General features: G+C 46.8%; 1 protein-coding gene across 1 annotated transcript in view; it reads left to right on the plus strand.

Annotated features, from left to right (window-relative positions):
* The window catches only part of LOC135561963 (calcium/calmodulin-dependent protein kinase type II delta 2 chain-like), a 60,662-nt gene extending 46,848 nt beyond the window's left edge, over positions 1-13,814 (plus strand). The window contains exons 6-11 of the mRNA XM_065004492.1: positions 1,389-1,487; positions 4,838-4,913; positions 7,276-7,370; positions 8,509-8,571; positions 9,722-9,887; positions 13,690-13,814. Of these exons, the coding sequence (XP_064860564.1) occupies positions 1,389-1,487; positions 4,838-4,913; positions 7,276-7,370; positions 8,509-8,571; positions 9,722-9,887; positions 13,690-13,693 (503 nt within the window). The 3' untranslated portion in view covers positions 13,694-13,814. The remainder of the gene's footprint in view (positions 1-1,388; positions 1,488-4,837; positions 4,914-7,275; positions 7,371-8,508; positions 8,572-9,721; positions 9,888-13,689) is intronic.
* Positions 13,815-21,516: the final 7,702 nt, after the last annotated feature.

Genomic DNA, 21,516 nt, shown 5'->3' on the forward strand with positions numbered 1-21,516 from the left:
CACCTCCTCCTCTTCCTCCTCCTCATGTTAACCCCCCCCCCCACACACACTCCTCCTCTTCCTCCTCCTCATGTTAACCCCCCACCCCCTACACACACACCTCCTCCTCTTCCTCCTCCTCATGTTAACCCCCCACCCCCACCCCCTACACACACACCTCCTCCTCTTCCTCCTCCTCATGTTAACCCCCCACCCCCACCCCCTACACACACACCTCCTCCTCTTCCTCCTCCTCATGTTAACCCCCCCCCCCCACCCCTACACACACACCCTCCTCTTCCTCCTCCTCATGTTAACCCCCCACCCCCCCCCCTACACACACACCTCCTCCTCTTCCTCCTCCTCATGTTAACTCTCCCCCCCCCACCCCCCCTACACACACACCTCCTCCTCATGTTACCCCCCCCCACCCCCTACACCTCTTCCTCTTCCTCCTCCTCATGTTAACCCCCCACCTCCCCACCCCTACACACACACCTCCTCCTCTTCCTCCTCCTCATGTTAACCCCCCCCCTCCCCACCCCTACACACACACCTCCTCCTCTTCCTCCTCCTCATGTTAATCCCCCCCCGTCTCCCACCCCCTACACACACACCTCCTCCTCTTCCTCCTCCTCATGTTAACCCCCCACCTCCCCACCCCCTACACACACACCTCCTCCTCCTCCTCCCCCCCCACTGTTAACCCACCCCTCCTCCCACCCCTCCTCATGAACCCAGGCACCCCCACCCCTCCTCAGGACTTCCTCCTCCTCCTCATGTTAACCCCCCCCCACCCCAGCCACACCTCCCCTCTTCCTCCTCCTCATGTTAACCCCCACCCCCCAGAAACACACCCCCTCCTCTGCCTCCTCCTCATGTTAACCCCCCACCCCCACCCCCTACACACACCCTCCTCCTCTTCCTCCTCCTCATGTTAACCCCCCACCCCCCACCCCCTACACACACACCTCCTCCTCTTCCTCCTCTCATGTTAACCCCCCACCCCCCACCCCCTACACACACACCTCCTCCTCTTCCTCCTCCCTCATGTTAACCCCCCTCCCCCCACCCCCTACACACCACCCCCCCTCATGTTACCCCCCTCCCCAACCACCCCCTACACCTCCTTTCTCTTCCTCTTCCTCATGTTAACCCCCCAACCACCCCCAGACAACCTCCTCCTCTTCCTCTTCCTCATGTTAACTCCCCCACCCACTACACAAACCTCCTCCTCTTCCTCCTCCTCATGTTAACCCCCCTACCCCCACCCCCTACACACACCGTCCCCTCTTCCACCTCCTCATGTTAACCCCTACCCCCACCCCTACACAACCTGTCCCCTCCTCCACCTCTCCTCATGTTAACCCCCACCCCCACCCTACACACACACCTGCCCTCTCTGCCAGTCCTCTGTTTCGGGAACTTGGTGGGTAGTGTGTGGAGCTCTAAGGGTCGTTCCACTCAGTCCTCTGAGCCCAGGCAGACTCCCTCCTCTTCAGGACAGAGTAAGTCCCCTGGCTATGCCTCCCCCCACCCCAGCCAGTGTCCCACTGGGTCTCTCCTCAACTACTCTGGAGAAACCAGTCCCCCTGTCCACTGTCTCCTGTGTCTCCCCTCAACCACTCCGGAAAACCTGTCCTCCTGTCCACTGTCTCCTGTGTCTCTCCTCAACCACTCCGGAGAAACCTGTCCCCTGTCCACTGTCTCCTGTGTCTCTCCTCAACCACTCCGGAGAAACCTGTCCCCTGTCCACTGTCTCCTGGGTCTCCCTCAACCACTCCGGAGAAACCTGTCCCCCTGTCCACTGTCTCCTGGGTCTCCTCAACCACTCCGGAGAAACCAGTCCCCCTGTCCACTGTCTCCTGGGTCTCTCCTCAACCACTCCGGAGAAACCTGTCCCCCTGTCCACTGTCTCCTGTGTCTCCCCTCAACCACTCCGGAGAAACCTGTCCCCCTGTCCACTGTCTCCTGTGTCTCCCCTCAACCACTGCGGAGAAACCTGTCCCCCACTGTCTCCTGGGTCTCTCCTCAACCACTCCGGAGAAACCTGTCCCCTGTCCACTGTCTCCTGTGTCTCCCCTCAACCACTCCGGAGAAACCTGTCCCCTGTCCACTGTCTCCTGTGTCTCCTCAACCACTGCGGAGAAACCTGTCCCCTGTCCACTGTCTCCTGGGTCTCTCCTCAACCACTTTGGAGAAACCTGTTTCCTGGGTCTCTCCTCAACCACTATGGAGAAACCTGTTTCCTGGGTCTCTCCTCAACCACTCTGGAGAAACCTGTTCACTGTCTCCTGGGTCTCTCCTGAACCACTCTGGAGAAACCTGTCCCCTGCCTCTCCTGAACCACTCTGGAGAAACCTGTCCCCTGCCTCTCCTGAACCACTCTGGAGAAACCTGTCCACTGTCCACTAGCTCTCATCAATCACTCTGGAGAAACCTGTCCCCTGTCCACTAGCTCTCATCAACCACTCTGGAGAAACCTGTCCACTGTCTCCCGGGTCTCTCCTCAACCACTCAGGAGAAACCTGTCCACTGTCTCCTGGGTCTCTCCTCAACCACTCTGGAGAAACCTGTCCACTGTCTCCTGGGTCTCTCCTCAACCACTCTGGAGAAACCTGTCCCCTGCCTCTCATCAACCACTCTGGAGAAACCTGTCCACTGTCTCCTGGGTCTCTCCTCAACCACTCTGGAGAAACCTGTCCATTGTCTCCTGGGTCTCTCCTCAACCACTCAGGAGAAACCTGTCCACTGTCTCTCCTCAACCACTCTGGAGAAACCTGTCCACTGTCTCCATGGTGTCTCCTCAACCACTATGGAGAAATCTGTCTCCTGTCCTCTGTCTCCTGGGTCTCCCCTCAACCACTGGTGAACCTGTCTCCTGGGTCTCCCTCAACCACTGGTGAACCTGTCCCCTGGGTCTCCCTCAACCACTGGTGAACCTGTCCCCTGGGTCTCTCCTCAACCACTGGTGAACCTGTCCCCTGGGTCTCCCCTCAACCACTGGTGAACCTGTCCCCTGGGTCTCTCCTCAACCACTGGTGAACCTGTCCCCTGGGTCTCTCCTCAACCACTGGTGAACCTGTCTCCTGGGTCTCCCCTCAACCACTGGTGAACCTGTCCCCTGGGTCTCCCCTCAACCACTGGTGAACCTGTCCCCTGGTGAACCTGTCCCCTGGGTCTCCCCTCAACCACTGGTGAACCTGTCTCTTGGGTCTCCCCTCAACCATTCTGGAGAAACCTGTCCCCTGTCCACTCTGTACTGGGTGTCCCTTCTACTCCCTCCTCATCAGGCCAGAGTAAGTCCCCTTTTGTTGGGGTAGAGGTCATGACTATATCCCCACCTCTACCTCCCGTCCCCTCTCTTTAGCCATTCTGGATAAACCTGTTCCTGTTCCTAGTCTCTGTCCCCCTCTACTTCCTCATCAGTCCAGAGTAAGTCCCCTTCTAATGGGGTGGAAACCCTGGCCATGTCTCCTGTACTCCTGAGCCTCCACTCAACCACTCTGGAGAAACCTGTCTCCTGTCCCTCTGTCATTTCCTCTGTCTCTGTCCCCCTTTCTGTGTCCCCTGTCTCTGTCCCCCTGTCCCCCTGTCTCTGTGTCCCTGTCCCCATCTCTGTCCTCCTTTCTGTGTCCCCCTGTCTCCTGTCCCTCTTTATCCTGTCCCCATGTCTCATTTCCCCTGTCTCTGTCCCCCTTTCTGTGTCCCCCGTCTCTGTCCCCTGTCTCTGTGTCCCTGTCCCCATCTCTGTCCTCCTTTCTGTGTCCCCCTGTCTCCTGTCCCCATGTCTCATTTCCCCCTGTCTCTGTCCCCTTTCTGTGTCCCCCTGTCCCCGTCTCTGTCCCCCTGTCTCTGTCCCCCTGTCCATAAACACACACAGTATTTCTGACTGAGCGACTGAGTCAAATGCCGCATTTCCAGGCTGACTACATTCCAGACGCCTGCAGATCTCACAACACCTGGATGGATATTTAACATATCAGCTAACCACACCACATGATATAGTAATCTGATCTATTAACTAACCACATCACATGATGTAGTAATCTGATCTATTAACTAACCACATCACATGATGTAGTAATCTGATCTATTAACTAACCACATCACATGATGTAGTAATCTGATCTATTAACTAACCACATCACATGATGTAGTAATCTGATCTATTAACTAACCACATCACATGATGTAGTAATCTGATCTATTAACTAACCACATCACATTACATTAGTAATCTGATCTATTAGCTAACCACATCACATGATGTAGTAATCTGATCTATTAACTAACCACATCACATGATGTAGTGATCTGATCTATTAACTAACCACATCACATTACATTAGTAATCTGATCTATTAACTAACCACATCACATGATGTAGTAATCTGATCTATTAACTAACCACATCACATGATGTAGTAATCTGATCTATTAACTAACCACATCACATGATGTAGTAATCTGATCTATTAACTAACCACATCACATGATGTAGTAATCTGATCTATTAACTAACCACACCACATTACATTAGTAATCTGATCTATTAACTAACCACATCACATGATGTAGTAATCTGATACCCGACTGCGCAGTTGATGACGTGGCCCGCAACCATTGGTTGACGCAATGCAACGTCTGCAATGTAGTCGGATTAGGGTTCCAAGGCCCTTTGGGTTCTGCTGTAAAGTAGTCCACTATGTTGGAACAGGACCAGCAGCCATGATTTAATGTATGTCAGATTGGGTTATGTTAGACCAATGTTGTCCTAAGGTCGTGGTGAGATTGTGGTGAGGTTGTGGTGAGGTTGTGGTCATGTTGTGGTCATGTTGTGTTTGTGTGTTTCCAGCTCGGAAGCAGGAAATCATCAAAGTCACAGAGCAGCTGATCGAATCCATCAACAACGGAGACTTCGAGGCCTACGCGTGAGTCCTGCTCTGTCTGTGTGTGTTTATGGCTAGCACTACGGGTGAGTCCTGCTCTGTCTGTGTGTGTTTAGGGCTAGCACTACGCGTGAGTCCTGCTCTGTCTGTGTGTTTAGGGCTAGCACTACGCGTGAGTCCTGCAATGTCTGTGTGTTTAGGGCTAGCACTACGCGTGAGTCCTGCTCTGTCTGTGTGTTTAGGGCTAGCACTACGCGTGAGTCCTGCAATGTCTGTGTGTGTTTAGGGCTAGCACTACGTGTGAGTCCTGCTCTGTCTGTGTGTTTAGGGTTAGCACTACGCGTGAGTCCTGCTCTGTCTGTGTGTTTAGGGCTAGCACTACGTGTGAGTCCTGCTCTGTCTGTGTGTTTAGGGTTAGCACTACGCGTGAGTCCTGCTCTGTCTGTGTGTTTAGGGCTAGCACTACGCGTGAGTCCTGCTCTGTCTGTGTGTGTTTAGGGCTAGCACTACGCGTGAGTCCTGCTCTGTCTGTGTGTTTAGGGCTAGCACTACGCGTGAGTCCTGCTCTGTCTGTGTGTGTTTAGGGCTAGGATGTGTGTGTGTTTAGGGCTAGCACTACGTGTGAGTCCTGCTCTGTCTGTGTGTGTTTAGGGCTAGCACTACGCGTGAGTCCTGCTCTGTCTGTGTGTGTTTAGGGCTAGCACTACGCGTGAGTCCTGCTCTGTCTGTGTGTGTTTAGAACTAGTAGTTCACTATATAGGGAATAGGGCTCTGGTCACAAGTAGTTCACTATATAGGGAATAGGGCTCTGGTCACTAGTAGTTCACTATATAGGGAATAGGGCTCTGTTCACTAGTAGGTCACTATATAGGCAATAGGGCTCTGGTCACAAGTAGTTCACTATATAGGGAATAGGGCTCTGGTCACTAGTAGTTCACTATATAGGGAATAGGGATCTGGTCACTAGTAGTTCACTATATAGGGAATATGGATCTGGTCACTAGTAGTTCACTATATAGGGAATAGGGCCCTGGTCACTAGTAGTTCACTATATAGGGAATAGGGATCTGGTCACTAGTAGTTCACTATATAGGGAATAGGGCTCTGGTCACTAGTAGTTCACTATATAGGGAATAGGGCTCTGGTCACTAGTAGTTCACTATATAGGGAATAGGGCTCTGGTCACTAGTAGTTCACTATATAGGGAATAGGGATCTGGTCTATAGTAGTTCACTATATAGGGAATAGGGCTCTGGTCTATAGTAGTGCACTATATAGGGATTAGGGCTCTGGTCTAAAGTAGTGTACTATATAGGGAATAGGTTTCTGGTATATAGTAGTTAACTATATAGGGAATAGGGCCCTGGTCTATAGTAGTTCACTATATAGGGAATAGGGCTCTGGTCTATAGTAGTACCACTATATAGGGAATAGGGCTCTCGTCTATAGTAGTGCACTATATAGGGATTAGGGCCCTGGTCTATAGTAGTTCACTATATAGGGAATAGGGCTCTGGTCTATAGTAGTGCACTATATAGGGATTAGGGCTCTCATCTAAAGTAGTGTACTATATAGGGAATAGGGCTCTGGTCTATAGTAGTTAACTATATAGGGAATAGGGCTCTGGTCTATAGTAGTTAACTATATAGGGAATAGGGATCTGGTCACTAGTAGTTCACTATATAGGGTATAGGGCTCTGGTCACTAGGAGTTCACTATATAGGGAATAGGGCTCTGGTCACTAGGAGTTCACTATATAGGGAATAGGGCTCTCGTCACTAGTAGTTCACTATATAGGGAAAAGGGCCCTGGTCACTAGTAGTTAATTATATAGGGATTAGGGCTCTGGTCTATAGTAGTTAACTATATAGGGAATAGGGCCCTGGTCTATAGTAGTACCACTGTATATGGAATAGGGCTCTGGTCACTAGCAGTGCACTATATAGGGAATAGGGCCCTGGTCACTAGTAGTTCACTATATAGGGAATAGGGCTCTGGTCACTAGTACACTATATAGGGAATAGGGTCCTGGTCTATAGTAGTTCACTATATAGGGAATAGGGCCCTGGTCTATAGTAGTGCACTCTATAGGGAATAGGGCTCTGGTCTATAGTAGTACCACTATATAGGGAATAGTAGGGGCGGCAGGGTAGCCTAGTGGTTAGAGCGTTGGACTAGTAACCGGAAGGTTGCGAGTTCAAACCCCCGAGCTGCCCCTGAACAGGCAGTTAACCCACTGTTCCCAGGCCGTCATTGAAAATAAGAATTTGTTCTTAACTGACTTGCCTGGTTAAATAAAGCTAAATTTTTTTTTTTTTTTTTATAAAATAGGGATCTGGTCACTAGTACACTACATAGGGAATAGGGTGCCATATGGGACTCAGGCTGTGTTTGTTTCCAACAGGAAGCTCTGTGATCCTGGTCTGACGTCGTTTGAACCAGAAGCACTGGGGAACCTGGTAGAGGGACATGACTTCCATCGCTTCTACTTCGACAACGGTAACATATCCATCAGTCAAGTCATTTAGAAGATACAGTTATTGATTAGTAGAGGTATTGATTAGTAGAGTTATTGATTAGTAGAGGTATTGATTAGTAGAGGTATTGATTAGTAGAGTTATTGATTAGTAGAGGTATTGATTAGTAGAGGTATTGATTAGTAGAGTTATTGATTAGTAGAGGTATTGATTAGTAGAGGTATTGATTAGTAGAGGTATTGATTCGTAGAGTTATTGATTAGTAGAGGTATTGATTAGTAGAGGTATTGATTAGTAGAGGTATTGATTAGTAGAGGTATTGATTTATTATTGATTAGTAGGTTTTTAGAGAGGTATTGATTAGTAGAGGTATTGATTAGTAGAGGTAGGTATTGATTAGCTATTGATTAGTAGAGGTATTGATTCAGCTATTGATTAGTAGAGGGATTAGTTGATCAGTGTAGGTTTTGATCTATTGATTATGATCAGCTATTGATTAGGAGGGGGTATTGATCAGCTATTGATTTGCAGAGGTACTGATCAGCTATTGTTTAGTAGAGGTATGATCAGCTTTTGATTGGTATAGATATTGATCAGCTATTAATTAGAGGTATTGATCAGCTATTGAGTAGTATGTATTGATTAGTATAGGTATTGATTAGCAATTCATTAGTAGATGTGTTGATCAGCTATGCATTAGTAGAGGTATTGATTAGCTATTCATTAATAGAGGTATTGGAAGTAGAGGTATTGATTAGCTATTGATTAATAGAGTTATTGATTAGCTATTGATTAATAGAAGTATTGATTAGCTATTCATTAGTAGACGTATTGATTAGTAGAGGTATCAATTTGCTATTGATTACTATAGGTATTGATTAGCTATTTATTCATCGGGGTATTCATTAGTAGAGGTAATGATTCGAATTTGTATTGATTAGCAGATTTATCGATTAGTAGAGGTATTGATCAGCTATGGATTAGTAGATGTATTGATTGGTAGAATTTATGAATCAGATATTGATTTGTAGTTATTGATTAGCTATTGATGAATAGTTATTTCCGTTTGTGTCTGTTTCTGAGAACTACAACTCCCACTAGCTAACTAAGGCCTGTCTGTCTCTCTCTCCATCTCCCTCGCCCTCCCCTTCTCTTTCCAGCCCTGTCTAAAGGTAGCAAGCCAGTGCACACCATCCTCCTCAACCCTCATGTCCATCTGATAGGTAGGAAATCAGCCATTTCTAATTATTCTAACAATAATATTATGATATATGTGCCATTTAGCAGACGCTTTTATCAAAAGCAACTACGATGAATGTGTGCATATATTTTCCATATGGGTGGCCCTGGGAATTGAACCCACTCTCCTGGTATTGCAAGCACCATGATTTACCAACTGAACATTATGTTGATTTTTCTGGGCTATGTTTTATGTAATCTTGTTTCTGGTTGGTATTCAAATATACACTGTATGTACATATCAATTCCAGCCAGAAACTAGACCAGATTCAAATGTCCCATTCCAAATTGTCCTGAAGCATTTAAGTGAACATTGGAATGGGAATTCCAGTGTACTTCCTGGATTGAATCAAGATGGACGCCAATCCCCTGGTACTTATGGTGCGGCAGGGTAGCCTAGTGGTTAGAGTGTTGGACTAGTAACCGGAAGGTACAAATCTGTCGTTCTGCCCCTGAACAGGCAGTTAACCCACAGTTTCCTAGACCAGTTAACCCACTGTTCCTAGACCAGTTAACCCCACTGTTCCTAGACCAGTTAACCCACTGTTCCTAGACCAGTTAACCCACTGTTCCTAGACCAGTTAACCCCACTGTTCCTAGACCAGTTAACCCCACTGTTCCTAGACCAGTTAACCCCACTGTTCCTAGACCAGTTAACCCACTGTTCCTAGACCAGTTAACCCCACTGTTCCTAGACCAGTTAACCCCACTGTTCCTAGACCAGTTAACCCCACTGTTCCTAGACCAGTTAACCCCACTGTTCCTAGACCAGTTAACCCCACTGTTCCTAGACCAGTTAACCCACTGTTCCTAGACCAGTTAACCCCACTGTTCCTAGACCAGTTAACCCACTGTTCCTAGACCAGTTAACCCCACTGTTCCTAGACCAGTTAACCCACTGTTCCTAGACCAGTTAACCCCACTGTTCCTAGACCAGTTAACCCCACTGTTCCTAGACCAGTTAACCCACTGTTCCTAGACCAGTTAACCCACTGTTCCTAGGCCGTTATTAAAAATAAGAATTTGTTCTTAACTGACTTGCCTAGTTAAATAAAGGTTAAAAATGATGTACAATGTGTTTTACGATGTTGACGTGAAACAAGGAGAGGTGAACTAATGAGAAGGTCTATCTAGCGGAGAACGCTGCGTGCATCGCCTACATCCGCCTGAGCCAGTACATGGACGCGGGGGGGATGCCTCGCACCATGCAGTCTGAGGAGACCCGCGTCTGGCATCGCAGAGAGGGAAAGTGGCAGAACATACACTTCCACCGCTCGGGCTCGCCCAGCGTACCATCCCAGTAAGAAACATAGGTTAATCAATGAATTAATGTATTAATTATAGTGATTATGAATGAACCGATATCAGAACATACACTTCCACCACTCTGTAGTGTCCAGTCTAGACTACCTTCTCAGTCTGTAGTGTCCAGTCTAGACTACCTTCTCAGTCTGTAGTGTCCAGTGTAGACTACCTTCTCAGTCTGTAGTGTCCAGTGTAGACTACCTTCCCAGTCTCTAGTGTCCAGTCTAGACTACCTTCCCAGTCTGTAGTGTCCAGTGTAGACTACCTTCCCAGTCTGTAGTGTCCAGTGTAGACTACCTTCCCAGTCTGTAGTGTCCGGTGTAGACTACCTTCTCAGTCTGTAGTGTCCAGTCTAGACTACCTTCCCAGTCTCTAGTGTCCAGTGTAGACTACCTTCCCAGTCTGTAGTGTCCAGTGTAGACTACCTTCTCAGTCTGTAGTGTCCAGTCTAGACTACCTTCCCAGTCTGTAGTGTCCAGTCTAGACTACCTTCTCAGTCCGTAGTGTCCAGTCTAGACTACCTTCCCACTCTGTAGTGTCCAGTCTAGACTACCTTCCCAGTCTGTAGTGTCCAGTCTAGACTACCTTCCCACTCTGTAGTGTCCAGTCTGACTACCTTCCCAGTCTGTAGTGTCCAGTCTAGACTACCTTCCCAGTCTGTAAGTCTAGACTACCATCTCAGTCTGTAGTGTCCAGTCTAGACTACCTTCTCAGTCTGTAGTGTCCAGTCTAGACTACCATCTCAGTCTGTAGTGTCCAGTCTAGACTACCTTCTCAGTCTGTAGTGTCCAGTGTAGACTACCATCTCAGTCTGTAGTGTCCAGTCTAGACTACCATCTCAGTCTGTAGTGTCCAGTCTAGACTACCTTCTCAGTCTGTAGTGTCCAGTCTAGACTACCTATCCCAGTCTGTAGTGTCCAGTCTAGACTACCTTCCCTCTCCCAGTCTAGACTCCAAGTCTGTAGTGTCCAGTCTAGACTACCTTCTCAGTCTGTAGTGTCCAGTGTAGACTACCTTCCCAGTCTGTAGTGTCCATTGTAGACTACCTTCCCAGTCTGTAGTGTCCAGTGTAGACTACCTTCCCAGTCTGTAGTGTCCAGTGTAGACTACCTATCCCAGTCTGTAGTGTCCAGTCTAGACTACCATCTCAGTCTGTAGTGTCCAGTCTAGACTACCTTCTCAGTCTGTAGTGTCCAGTCTAGACTACCTTCCCAGTCTGTAGTGTCCAGTGTAGACTACCATCTCAGTCTGTAGTGTCCAGTCTAGACTACCATCTCAGTCTGTAGTGTCCAGTCTAGACTACCTTCCCAGTCTGTAGTGTCCAGTGTAGACTACCTATCCCAGTCTGTAGTGTCCAGTCTAGACTACCATCTCAGTCTGTAGTGTCCAGTCTAGACTACCTTCCCAGTCTGTAGTGTCCAGTGTAGACTACCATCTCAGTCTGTAGTGTCCAGTCTAGACTACCTTCCCAGTCTCTAGTGTCCAGTGTAGACTACCTTCCCAGTCTGTAGTGTCCAGTGTAGACTACCTTCTCAGTCTGTAGTGTCCAGTCTAGACTACCTTCCCAGTCTGTAGTGTCCAGTCTAGACTACCTTCTCAGTCTGTAGTGTCCAGTCTAGACTACCTTCCCACTCTGTAGTGTCCAGTCTAGACTACCTTCCCAGTCTGTAGTGTCCAGTCTAGACTACCTTCCCACTCTGTAGTGTCCAGTCTAGACTACCTTCCCAGTCTGTAGTGTCCAGTCTAGACTACCTTCCCAGTCTGTAGTGTCCAGTCTAGACTACCATCTCAGTCTGTAGTGTCCAGTCTAGACTACTTTCTCAGTCTGTAGTGTCCAGTCTAGACTACCATCTCAGTCTGTAGTGTCCAGTCTAGACTACCTTCTCAGTCTGTAGTGTCCAGTGTAGACTACCATCTCAGTCTGTAGTGTCCAGTCTAGACTACCATCTCAGTCTGTAGTGTCCAGTCTAGACTACCTTCTCAGTCTGTAGTGTCCAGTGTAGACTACCTATCCCAGTCTGTAGTGTCCAGTCTAGACTACCTTCTCAGTCTGTAGTGTCCAGTCTAGACTACCTTCCCAGTCTGTAGTGTCCAGTGTAGACTACCTTCCCAGTCTGTAGTGTCCAGTGTAGACTACCTTCCCAGTCTGTAGTGTCCAGTGTAGACTACCTTCCCAGTCTGTAGTGTCCGGTGTAGACTACCATCTCAGTCTGTAGTGTCCAGTCTAGACTACCATCTCAGTCTGTAGTGTCCAGTCTAGACTATCTTCTCAGTCTGTAGTGTCCAGTGTAGACTACCTTCCCAGTCTGTAGTGTCCAGTGTAGACTACCTTCCCAGTCTGTAGTGTCCAGTGTAGACTACCTTCCCAGTCTGTAGTGTCCAGTGTAGACTACCTTCCCAGTCTGTAGTGTCCAGTGTAGACTACCTATCCCAGTCTGTAGTGTCCAGTCTAGACTACCATCTCAGTCTGTAGTGTCCAGTCTAGACTACCTTCTCAGTCTGTAGTGTCCAGTCTAGACTACCTTCCCAGTCTCTAGTCTCCAGTCTAGACTAACTTCCCAGTCTGTAGTATCCAGTGTAGACTACCTTCCCAGTCTGTAGTGTCCAGTGTAGACTACCATCTCAGTCTGTAGTGTCCAGTCTAGACTACCATCTCAGTCTGTAGTGTCCAGTCTAGACTACCTTCCCAGTCTGTAGTGTCCAGTCTAGACTACCTTCTCAGTCTGTAGTGTCCAGTGTAGACTACCTTCTCAGTCTGTAGTGTCCAGTCTAGACTACCTTCCCAGTCTGTAGTGTCCAGTCTAGACTACCTTCCCAGTCTGTAGTGTCCAGTCTAGACTACCTTCCCAGTCTGTAGTGTCCAGTGTAGACTACCTTCCCAGTCTGTAGTGTCCAGTCTAGACTACCTTCCCAGTCTGTAGTGTCCAGTCTAGATTACCTTCTCAGTCTGTAGTGTCCAGTGTAGACTACCTTCCCAGTCTGTAGTGTCCAGTCTAGACTACCTTCCCAGTCTGTAGTGTCCAGTGTAGACTACCTATCCCAGTCTGTAGTGTCCAGTCTAGACTACCTTCCCAGTCTCTAGTGTCCAGTGTAGACTACCTTCCCAGAAAGTTGTCTAGTGGTGCAATAACTAATCTCCACCACAGGAGGGCACCACGTCCATGCTTACCATGCTACTGTAATGGTTAGTGTAATGTTTCCTCATCCTGGTACTGGGGACATTGTAGTTGTTGCCCTAGCATTAACACACCTGATTTAACTAATCAACTCATCAAGCCTTTGATTATTTCAGGTAGTGTTACGGTAATAACTGATGTTCACCTCTTGGGGTTCCCAGGACCAGGATGAAAGAAACACTGGGTTAGAGTCAAGAACTAGTCTAAAACAACCTCTACCTCTGCTAAAACAACCTTGTTCTCCCACTAGTCTAAAACAACCTTTACCTCTCCCACTATCTAAAACAACCTCTACCTCTCCCACTGTTGAAAAACCTCTAACTAGTCTAAAAAACCTCTAACTAAAAACAACCTCTAAACTAGTTAAAACAACCTTGCGGACCCTGATAGGATATCGCTCTGTTTCTGGGTTGAATCTCATTTCTTTTTCCCCCTGTGTGTGTGTGTGTGTGTGTGTGTGTGTGTGTGGTCTGTGTTCTGTGTGTGTGTGTGTGTGTCTCTGTGTGTGTGTGTGTGTGTGTGTTGTGTGTGTCTCTGTGTGTGTGTCTCTGTGTGTGTGTGTGTCTCTGTGTGTGTGGGTGTGTGTGTGTGTGTCTCCTTCTCTGTGTGTGTATTTTACAGTTAATGGAATATCAAGCTTCAGTCTAAACTCCCAAGACAGGCAACAATCAACAAGCCAACCCGTGTTCTCCATTTAACCTCTAACCCCTGACCCCTCTGTATGGACATGACATCACACAGGAAAAGGAAATTAAAAGGTCGTGAGGTCATCCTAACCACCTAGAGTGCGTCCCTAAATGGCACCCTATTCCCTACATTGGGCTCTGGTGCTAATGTTACATAGGGAATAGGGTTCTGCTAAAGTAGTGCACTTTAAGGAATAGGGCTCTGGTCTAAAGTAGTGCTATATAGGGAATAGGGCTCTGGTCTAAAGTAGTGCACTATATAGGGAATAGGGCTCTGGTCTAAAGTAGTGCACTATATAGGGAATAGGGCTCTGGTCTAAAGTAGTGCACTAATGTTTAGGGCTCTGAGTCTAAAGTAGTGCTATATAGGAATAGGGCTCTGGTCTAAAGTAGTGCACTATTTGGGAATAGGGCTTGGTCTGAGCACTATATAATGAATAGGGCTCTGGTCTAAAGTAGTGCACTTGGGAATAGGGCTCTGGTCTAAAGTAGTGCACTATATAGTAGGGCTTGGTCTGAGCTAGGTGCTAGGGTTTCGTTTGGGCCCCCACCTGAGCAGCTGCAGGTGCTATCCACTGGAGCATTGACATTTGGTTATCTGGTTTTTGAACTGTTTTTGGTGCATTTTAAACGATAGAGCTGTTTAAACATCTACTGTGCACTCCTCCCATTTTGAACTTGTATTGGTATGTGTGTTTTACGTGTTGCAATACGAAATATTTAAAGAATGTTAAAATCGAGCTTGCTTTTGTTCTTGGTGAAATGCTATATATCTTGTGATTGTTGATAAAAAAATAAAAAAATAAAAAAAATAAACATTAAATTGCTACATCATAGGAGTTTTAAGACTTTTCGTTAAAATTCTGTATGTAGGTTTATGTTTGCGTTGAGCTAGGTGCTAATGTTTGGTTGAGCTAGGTGCTAATGTTTGGTTGAGCTAGGTGCTAATGTTTGGTTGAGCTAGGTGCTAATGTTTGGTTGAGCTAGGTGCTAATGTTTGCGTTGAGCTAGGTGCTAATGTTTTGTTGAGCTAGGTGCTAATGTTTGGTTGAGCTAGTTGCTAATGTTTGCGTTGAGCTAGGTGCTAATGTTTGGTTGAGCTAGGTGCTAATGTTTGGTTGAGCTAGGTGCTAATGTTTGGTTGAGCTAGGTGCTAATGTTTGGTTGAGCTAGGTGCTAATGTTTGGTTGAGCTAGGTGCTAATGTTTGGTTGAGCTAGGTGCTAATGTTTGGTTGAGCTAGGTGCTAATGTTTGCGTTGAGCTAGGTGCTAATGTTTGGTTGAGCTAGGTGCTAATGTTTGGTTGAGCTAGGTGCTAATGTTTGGTTGAGCTAGGTGCTAATGTTTTGCGTTGAGCTAGGTGCTAATGTTTGGTTGAGCTAGTTTGTTGCTAATGTTTGGTTGAGCTAGTTGCTAATGTTTTGTTGAGCTAGGTGCTAATGTTTGGTTGAGCTAGGTGCTAATGTTTGGTTGAGCTAGGTGCTAATGTTTGGTTGAGCTAGTTGCTAATGTTTGCGTTGAGCTAGGTGCTAATGTTTGGTTGAGCTAGTTGCTAATGTTTTGTTGAGCTAGGTGCTAGTGTTTGGTTGAGCTAGGTGCTAATGTTTTGTTGAGCTAGGTGCTAATGTTTTGTTGAGCTAGGTGCTAATGTTTTGTTGAGCTAGGTGCTAGTGTTTTTTGAGCTAGGTGCTAATGTTTTGTTGAGCTAGGTGCTAATGTTTTGTTGAGCTAGGTGCTAATGTTTTGTTGAGCTAGGTGCTAATGTTTTGTTGAGCTAGGTGCTAGTGTTTTGTTGAGCTAGGTGCTAATGTTTGCTTTGGGCTACTTGCTAATGTTTTGTTGAGCTAGGTGCTAATGTTTTGTTGAGCTAGGTGCTAATGTTTGCTTTGAGCTACTTGCTAATGTTTGGTTGAGCTAGGTGCTAATGTTTGGTTGAGCTAGTTGCTAATGTTTGGTTGAGCTAGTTGCTAATGTTTGGTTGAGCTAGTTGCTAATGTTTTGTGGAGCTAGGTGCTAATGTTTGGTTGAGCTAGGAGCTAATGTTTGGTTGAGCTAGTTGCTAATGTTTTGTAGTGCTAGATGCTAATTTTTGGTTGAGCTCGTTGTTCATGTTTGAGTAATTGGGTTTGGACATTATGTACTCCTTATTTAACTCATAGAATTGGAAAATTCCCAGGTTTTCCAGAAATCCTGGTTGGAAGAGTCCCAGAATCAGGAGAAAACAAGCAGGAAATCCGGAACCCTTCAACCAGGATTCCTGGGAAACCTGGACATTTTGGGAACGTTACCAGAATTTTGCAAACCAACGCCCAACCCTGGCTCCGGTCACTAGGAGTTCACTATATAGGGAATAGGGCCCTGGTCACTAGTAGTGCACTATATAGGGAATAGTCCTCTGGTTACTAGTAGTTCACTATATAGGGAATAGGGCTCTGGTCACTAGTAGTTCACTATATAGGGAATAGGGCCCTGGTCACTAGTAGTTCACTATATAGGGAATAGGGCCCTGGTTACTAGTAGTTCACTATATAGGGAATAGGGCTCTGGTCACTAGTAGTTCACTATATAGGGAATAGGGCCCTGGTCACTAGGAGTTCACTATATAGGAATAGGGCCCTGGTCACTAGTAGTTCACTATATAGGGAATAGGGCTCTGGTCTAAAGTAGTGCACTATATAGGGCCCTGGTCTAAAGTAGTCCACTATATAGGGAATAGGGTGCTAGTCGGGATGTAACCAGTGAGATGTGTTTGTTTGCCTTCATAACAGATGGCCTCATTATGCCATTATGAGAAATAAAGACCACATTGGTAGGTATGCATGGGGGGCGGGGTTATCGGGAGTATGAATATATTATAATAATGAGAATATTTTGTTTATATGTGTGAATCACTGAGATGTTTGTTGATAATGATGTTGAACATCGGTCCTTCCTGTTCTCTTCAACCAGTTATCTTGTCTGTCCTTCCTGTTCTCTTCAACCAGTCCTCTTGTCTGTCCTTCCTGTTGTCTTCAACCAGTCCTCATGTCTGTCCTTCCTGTTCTCTTCAACCAGTCCTCTTGTCTGTCCTTCCTGTTCTCTTCAACCAGTCCTCTTGTATGTCCTTCCTGTTCTCTTCAACCAGTCCTCTTGTCTGTCCTTCCTGTTCTCTTCAACAAGTCCTCATGTCTGTCCTTCCTGTTGTCTTCAACCAGTCCTCATGTCTGTCCTTCCTGTTCTCTTCAACCAGTCTTCATGTCTGTCCTTCCTGTTCTCTTCAACCAGTCCTCATGTCTGTCCTTCCTGTTCTCTTCAACCAGTCCTCATGTCTGTCCTTCCTGTTGTCTTCAACCAGTCCTCATGTCTGTCCTTCCTGTTGTCTTCAACCAGTCCTCATGTCTGTCCTTCCTGTTCTCTTCAACCAGTCCTCATGTCTGTCCTTCCTGTTCTCTTCAACCAGTCCTCATGTCTGTCCTTCCTGTTCTCTTCAACCAGTCCTCATGTCTGTCCTTCCTGTTGCCTTCAACCAGTCCTCATGTCTGTCCTTCCTGTTGTCTTCAACCAGTTATCTTGTCTGTCCTTCCTGTTCTCTTCAACCAGTTTCATTAGCCCCGTTTATACTTGGTTCTAACATGCGTCCACATTCTGATTGTGCCCACATCTTCAGACATGCAGGTCTACACATGGTATTAAAATGTGTATCTTATTCGTCCACTGTGTTTGCATTGTGACCAGATATCCTGTTCCCTCCCTGTAGGCTATTTATTTGACAGATATTCTTTCAAAATAACATTTTATTTATTATTTTTAAGGTGTACACAATAAAGATGCATTGTGGTCAGACAGGCATTGTGATCTTCCCGGTAGTCAGACAGAGAAGCCATTTTTAATCATCATTATCCATCTAATGTCATTGACAGGTGGCACCATTGAAGTATGGCATCAATGTCTTAAAATTAAGAAATAAATATTATTTTGAAAGAATATCTACCTGCTGTACCCAACACACACGCACACACACTTGGAGAGGCTGGATAAGCTATCTGTCAGTGATCACTAGACTACAGACAGGAGGGGAGAGGATCTGTCAGTGATCACTAGACTACAGACAGGAGGGGAGAGGATCTGTCAGTGATCACTAGACTACAGACAGGAGGGGAGAGGATCTGTCAGTGATCACTAGACTACAGACAGGAGGAGGGAGGATTTGTCAGTGATCACTAGACTACAGACAGGAGGATCTGTCAGTGATCACTAGACTACAGACAGGAGGGGAGAGGATCTGTCAGTGATCACTAGACTACAGACAGGAGGGGAGAGGATCTGTCAGTGATCACTAGACTACAGACAGGAGGATCTGTCAGTGATCACTAGACTACAGACAGGAGGATCTGTCAGTGATCACTAGACTACAGACAGGAGGGGAGAGGATCTGTCAGTGATCACTAGACTACAGACAGGAGGGGAGAGGATCTGTCAGTGATCACTAGACTACAGACAGGAGGATCTGTCAGTGATCACTAGACTACAGACAGGAGGATCTGTCAGTGATCACTAGACTACAGACAGGAGGATCTGTCAGTGATCACTAGACTACAGACAGGAGGGGAGAGGATCTGTCAGTGATCACTAGACTACAGACAGGAGGATCTGTCAGTGATCACTAGACTACATGGACTTGTTGGAAAGGTGGCATCCTATGATCGTGCCACGTTGAAAGTCACTGAGCTCTTCAGGAAGGCCATTCATCTGCCAATGTTTGTCTATGGAGATTGCATGGCTGTGTGCTCTATTTTATACACCTGTCAGCAACGGGTGTGGCTGAAATAGCCGAAACCACTAATATATACTTTTTGTATATATAGTGTATGTGACCCCGTTCACCTTGAGAAACGCAATGAGGTGTGCAGCGTTGTAGGATCCAAATGATGGCCTAAGTCCTACCACACCATCTCCATAGATATCTTCATATGCGCAGCTGTTCCCCCCCGCCCCCCACGTTGTGCCGATGAGGTTCCGCCTACGGCAACCAAGTTCTGTCCAGGTTGAAGCCCACTTCAGTACCAAGCACCAGAACGCTCTAAAAAAATATATTTTGGGTTAGTTATTTTTTACAGTATAGTTCCAGTGTAATATTATGAAGTATCACGTGCATTAATAGTAACAGTTATACAGTATATAGTGCTGTACCCTGAACATACTCCACCTGCAGTTGTTTCACCCGGTCGTTGTTTCTCTCAAAAGGCACCAGGTAAATGAGTTTCATAGATACCTGCTGCCTCTTCTAAAGGCAGGGTGATTGTTTGGTAGGCTGATGGATACCACATTGGGAAAAAGGGTGTCATCGTTCTCCTCAATGGCCTGCTTTATTTAAGACAGCCAAATGGCATTCCTGACCCTCACCTTTTTTCCCCACCACTGTCCACTCCTGCTGATTGGTCAACACACGACCACGCCCACCACCGTGGGGTCTTCTGTTCATTCCCCACCACCGCCCACTCCTGCTGATTGGTCAACACACGACCACGCCCACCACCGTTGGGGTCTTCTGTTCATTCCCCACCACTGCCCACTCCTGCTGATTGGTCAACACACGACCACGCCCACCACCGTGGGGTCTTCTGTTCATTCCCCACCACTGTCCACTCCTGCTGATTGGTCAACACACGACCACGCCCACCACCGTTGGGGTCTTCTGTTCATTCCCCACCACTGTCCACTCCTGCTGATTGGTCAACACACGACCACCACCGTGGGGTCTTCTGTTCATTCCCCACCACTGCCCACTCCTGCTGATTGGTCAACACACGACCACGCCCACCACCGTTGGGGTCTTCTGTTCATTCCCCACCACTGTCCACTCCTGCTGATTGGTCAACACACGACCACCACCGTTGGGGTCTTCTGTTCATTCCCCACCACTGCCCACTCCTGCTGATTGGTCAACACACGACCACGCCCACCACCGTTGGGGTCTTCTGTTCATTCCCCACCACTGCCCACTCCTGCTGATTGGTCAACACACGACCACGCCCACCACCGTGGGGTCTTCTGTTCATTCCCCACCACTGTCCACTCCTGCTGATTGGTCAACACACGACCACGCCCACCACCGTTGGGGTCTTCTGTTCATTCCCCACCACTGCCCACTCCTGCCAATTGGTCAACACACGACCACGCCCACCACCACACGTCTTCTGTTCATTCTGGATAAAACCATAAAGGTCAGGTAATCAAGGAGGTGATGGAGTCCAGGTGAGTGTCATTACGCGCATTACGCTGGTGACAGATGTGCGCCCTAACGTGCAGCCTGGTGACCTAGAGGCCGGAGAGGGAGCATATGTGACAGTACCCCCTCCCTGAGGCGCGCCTCCAGCCGCAGGACACCCGACCAAGGTCACCTATGCTAAGGCGCGGGAACCTGTCCATCCGGCTGAGGAGTGAAAGCCTGATGAGCCGACTGACATCTCCCCGGTTGCCTCGGCTGAGGCACGGGAGCCTATCGAACCCTCTGTGGCATGGGAGCCTACAAAACCGGCTGAGGCCTCCCAGGTAGCTCCGGCTCCAACACCCGGACCTGAAATCACCCCCAGCACAAAAATAAAACATAAAACACTCCCTGATGCTTCCCTTCGTTGAGTCCTCAGTGTTTCTGTTTCCATGTCGGTACGATGTTGGTGTTTCTGGTTTTTGTTTGTTTATTTATTAAATATATTCACTTCCTGAACTTACTTCCTGACTCTCAGCGTACAGCCTTATAATCTTGCTCCATGGTGAAAGAAATTGCAAGTGTTCACACACACCCTTTTATTTGTATATATTAATATACAAATATATATTATTTAGGGGGTAGATCAGCTTTAATATTGCAGGTAGAATTGTGGCTCCCATCAATGTAATTATGTGCATAATTTCCAATCTCCCATATATATTTTTTGTAAATATATATTTTGCTTTATTATATTCCCCTAACCCTACCACCCCTCCCCTAATTGTAGTAAAGTAATGAACAGCAACACTTGGGCTTCTACTTCCAGTTTATACTGTACATACTACTATACACATTTTACAAATACATGTATTTTACATTAGTTATATTTTGTTTGTTTTCAGTCCCATCCTTCAGCTCCCCTCAACCCCTCCCATCTATCTCTGAAGACTAGTCCCATCCTTCAGCTCCCCTCAACCCCTCCCATCTATCTCTGAAGACTAGTCCCATCCTTCAGCTCCCCTCAACCCATGGTCTCTGAAGACCATCCAGTTCATGAACTGCCATGGAATCGGTACATCGAAAATCTCTTCCTAACTAGTTTGCAATCTATATGGCACTGCTGTAAAGTTTTTGGTCATTCAATGAAACTGGTATACTTTTGTTTTTATCACAATTTTATTTCACAATTTTTGGTCTTTAATGCCGAACAGACAAGTTCCTCACTTTCTCCCCTTCCACTTGCCTCTTCCATTTTTGTGGAATTAGTTAGTTGGTTGTAATTTTGGGTAGAGCAGACGTTTCCACTTATTTTTGTTAGCTGCATGTGTGACATAACTCCACCAGTCCTATTTATGATAACATTTTGAAATGGTATAATCTTTGTAAAAAATAAATAAATAAATGCATCAATTAGTATATTTGAGTTTAACCATAATATTTGTTATATTGGTTCTGTCTTTTCTGGTGGATTAAAATGAAATTACAAACTAATTTCTATGGCTTGAAAAAAAATGAATTTTTGGGGGAGGGGGCGATTATTTAATTTTCAAATAACCGAAAGTGAGAGGTTGT

The sequence above is a fragment of the Oncorhynchus nerka genome, linkage group LG18 (assembly GCF_034236695.1).
Source record: "Oncorhynchus nerka isolate Pitt River linkage group LG18, Oner_Uvic_2.0, whole genome shotgun sequence".
NCBI lineage: Eukaryota > Metazoa > Chordata > Actinopteri > Salmoniformes > Salmonidae > Oncorhynchus > Oncorhynchus nerka.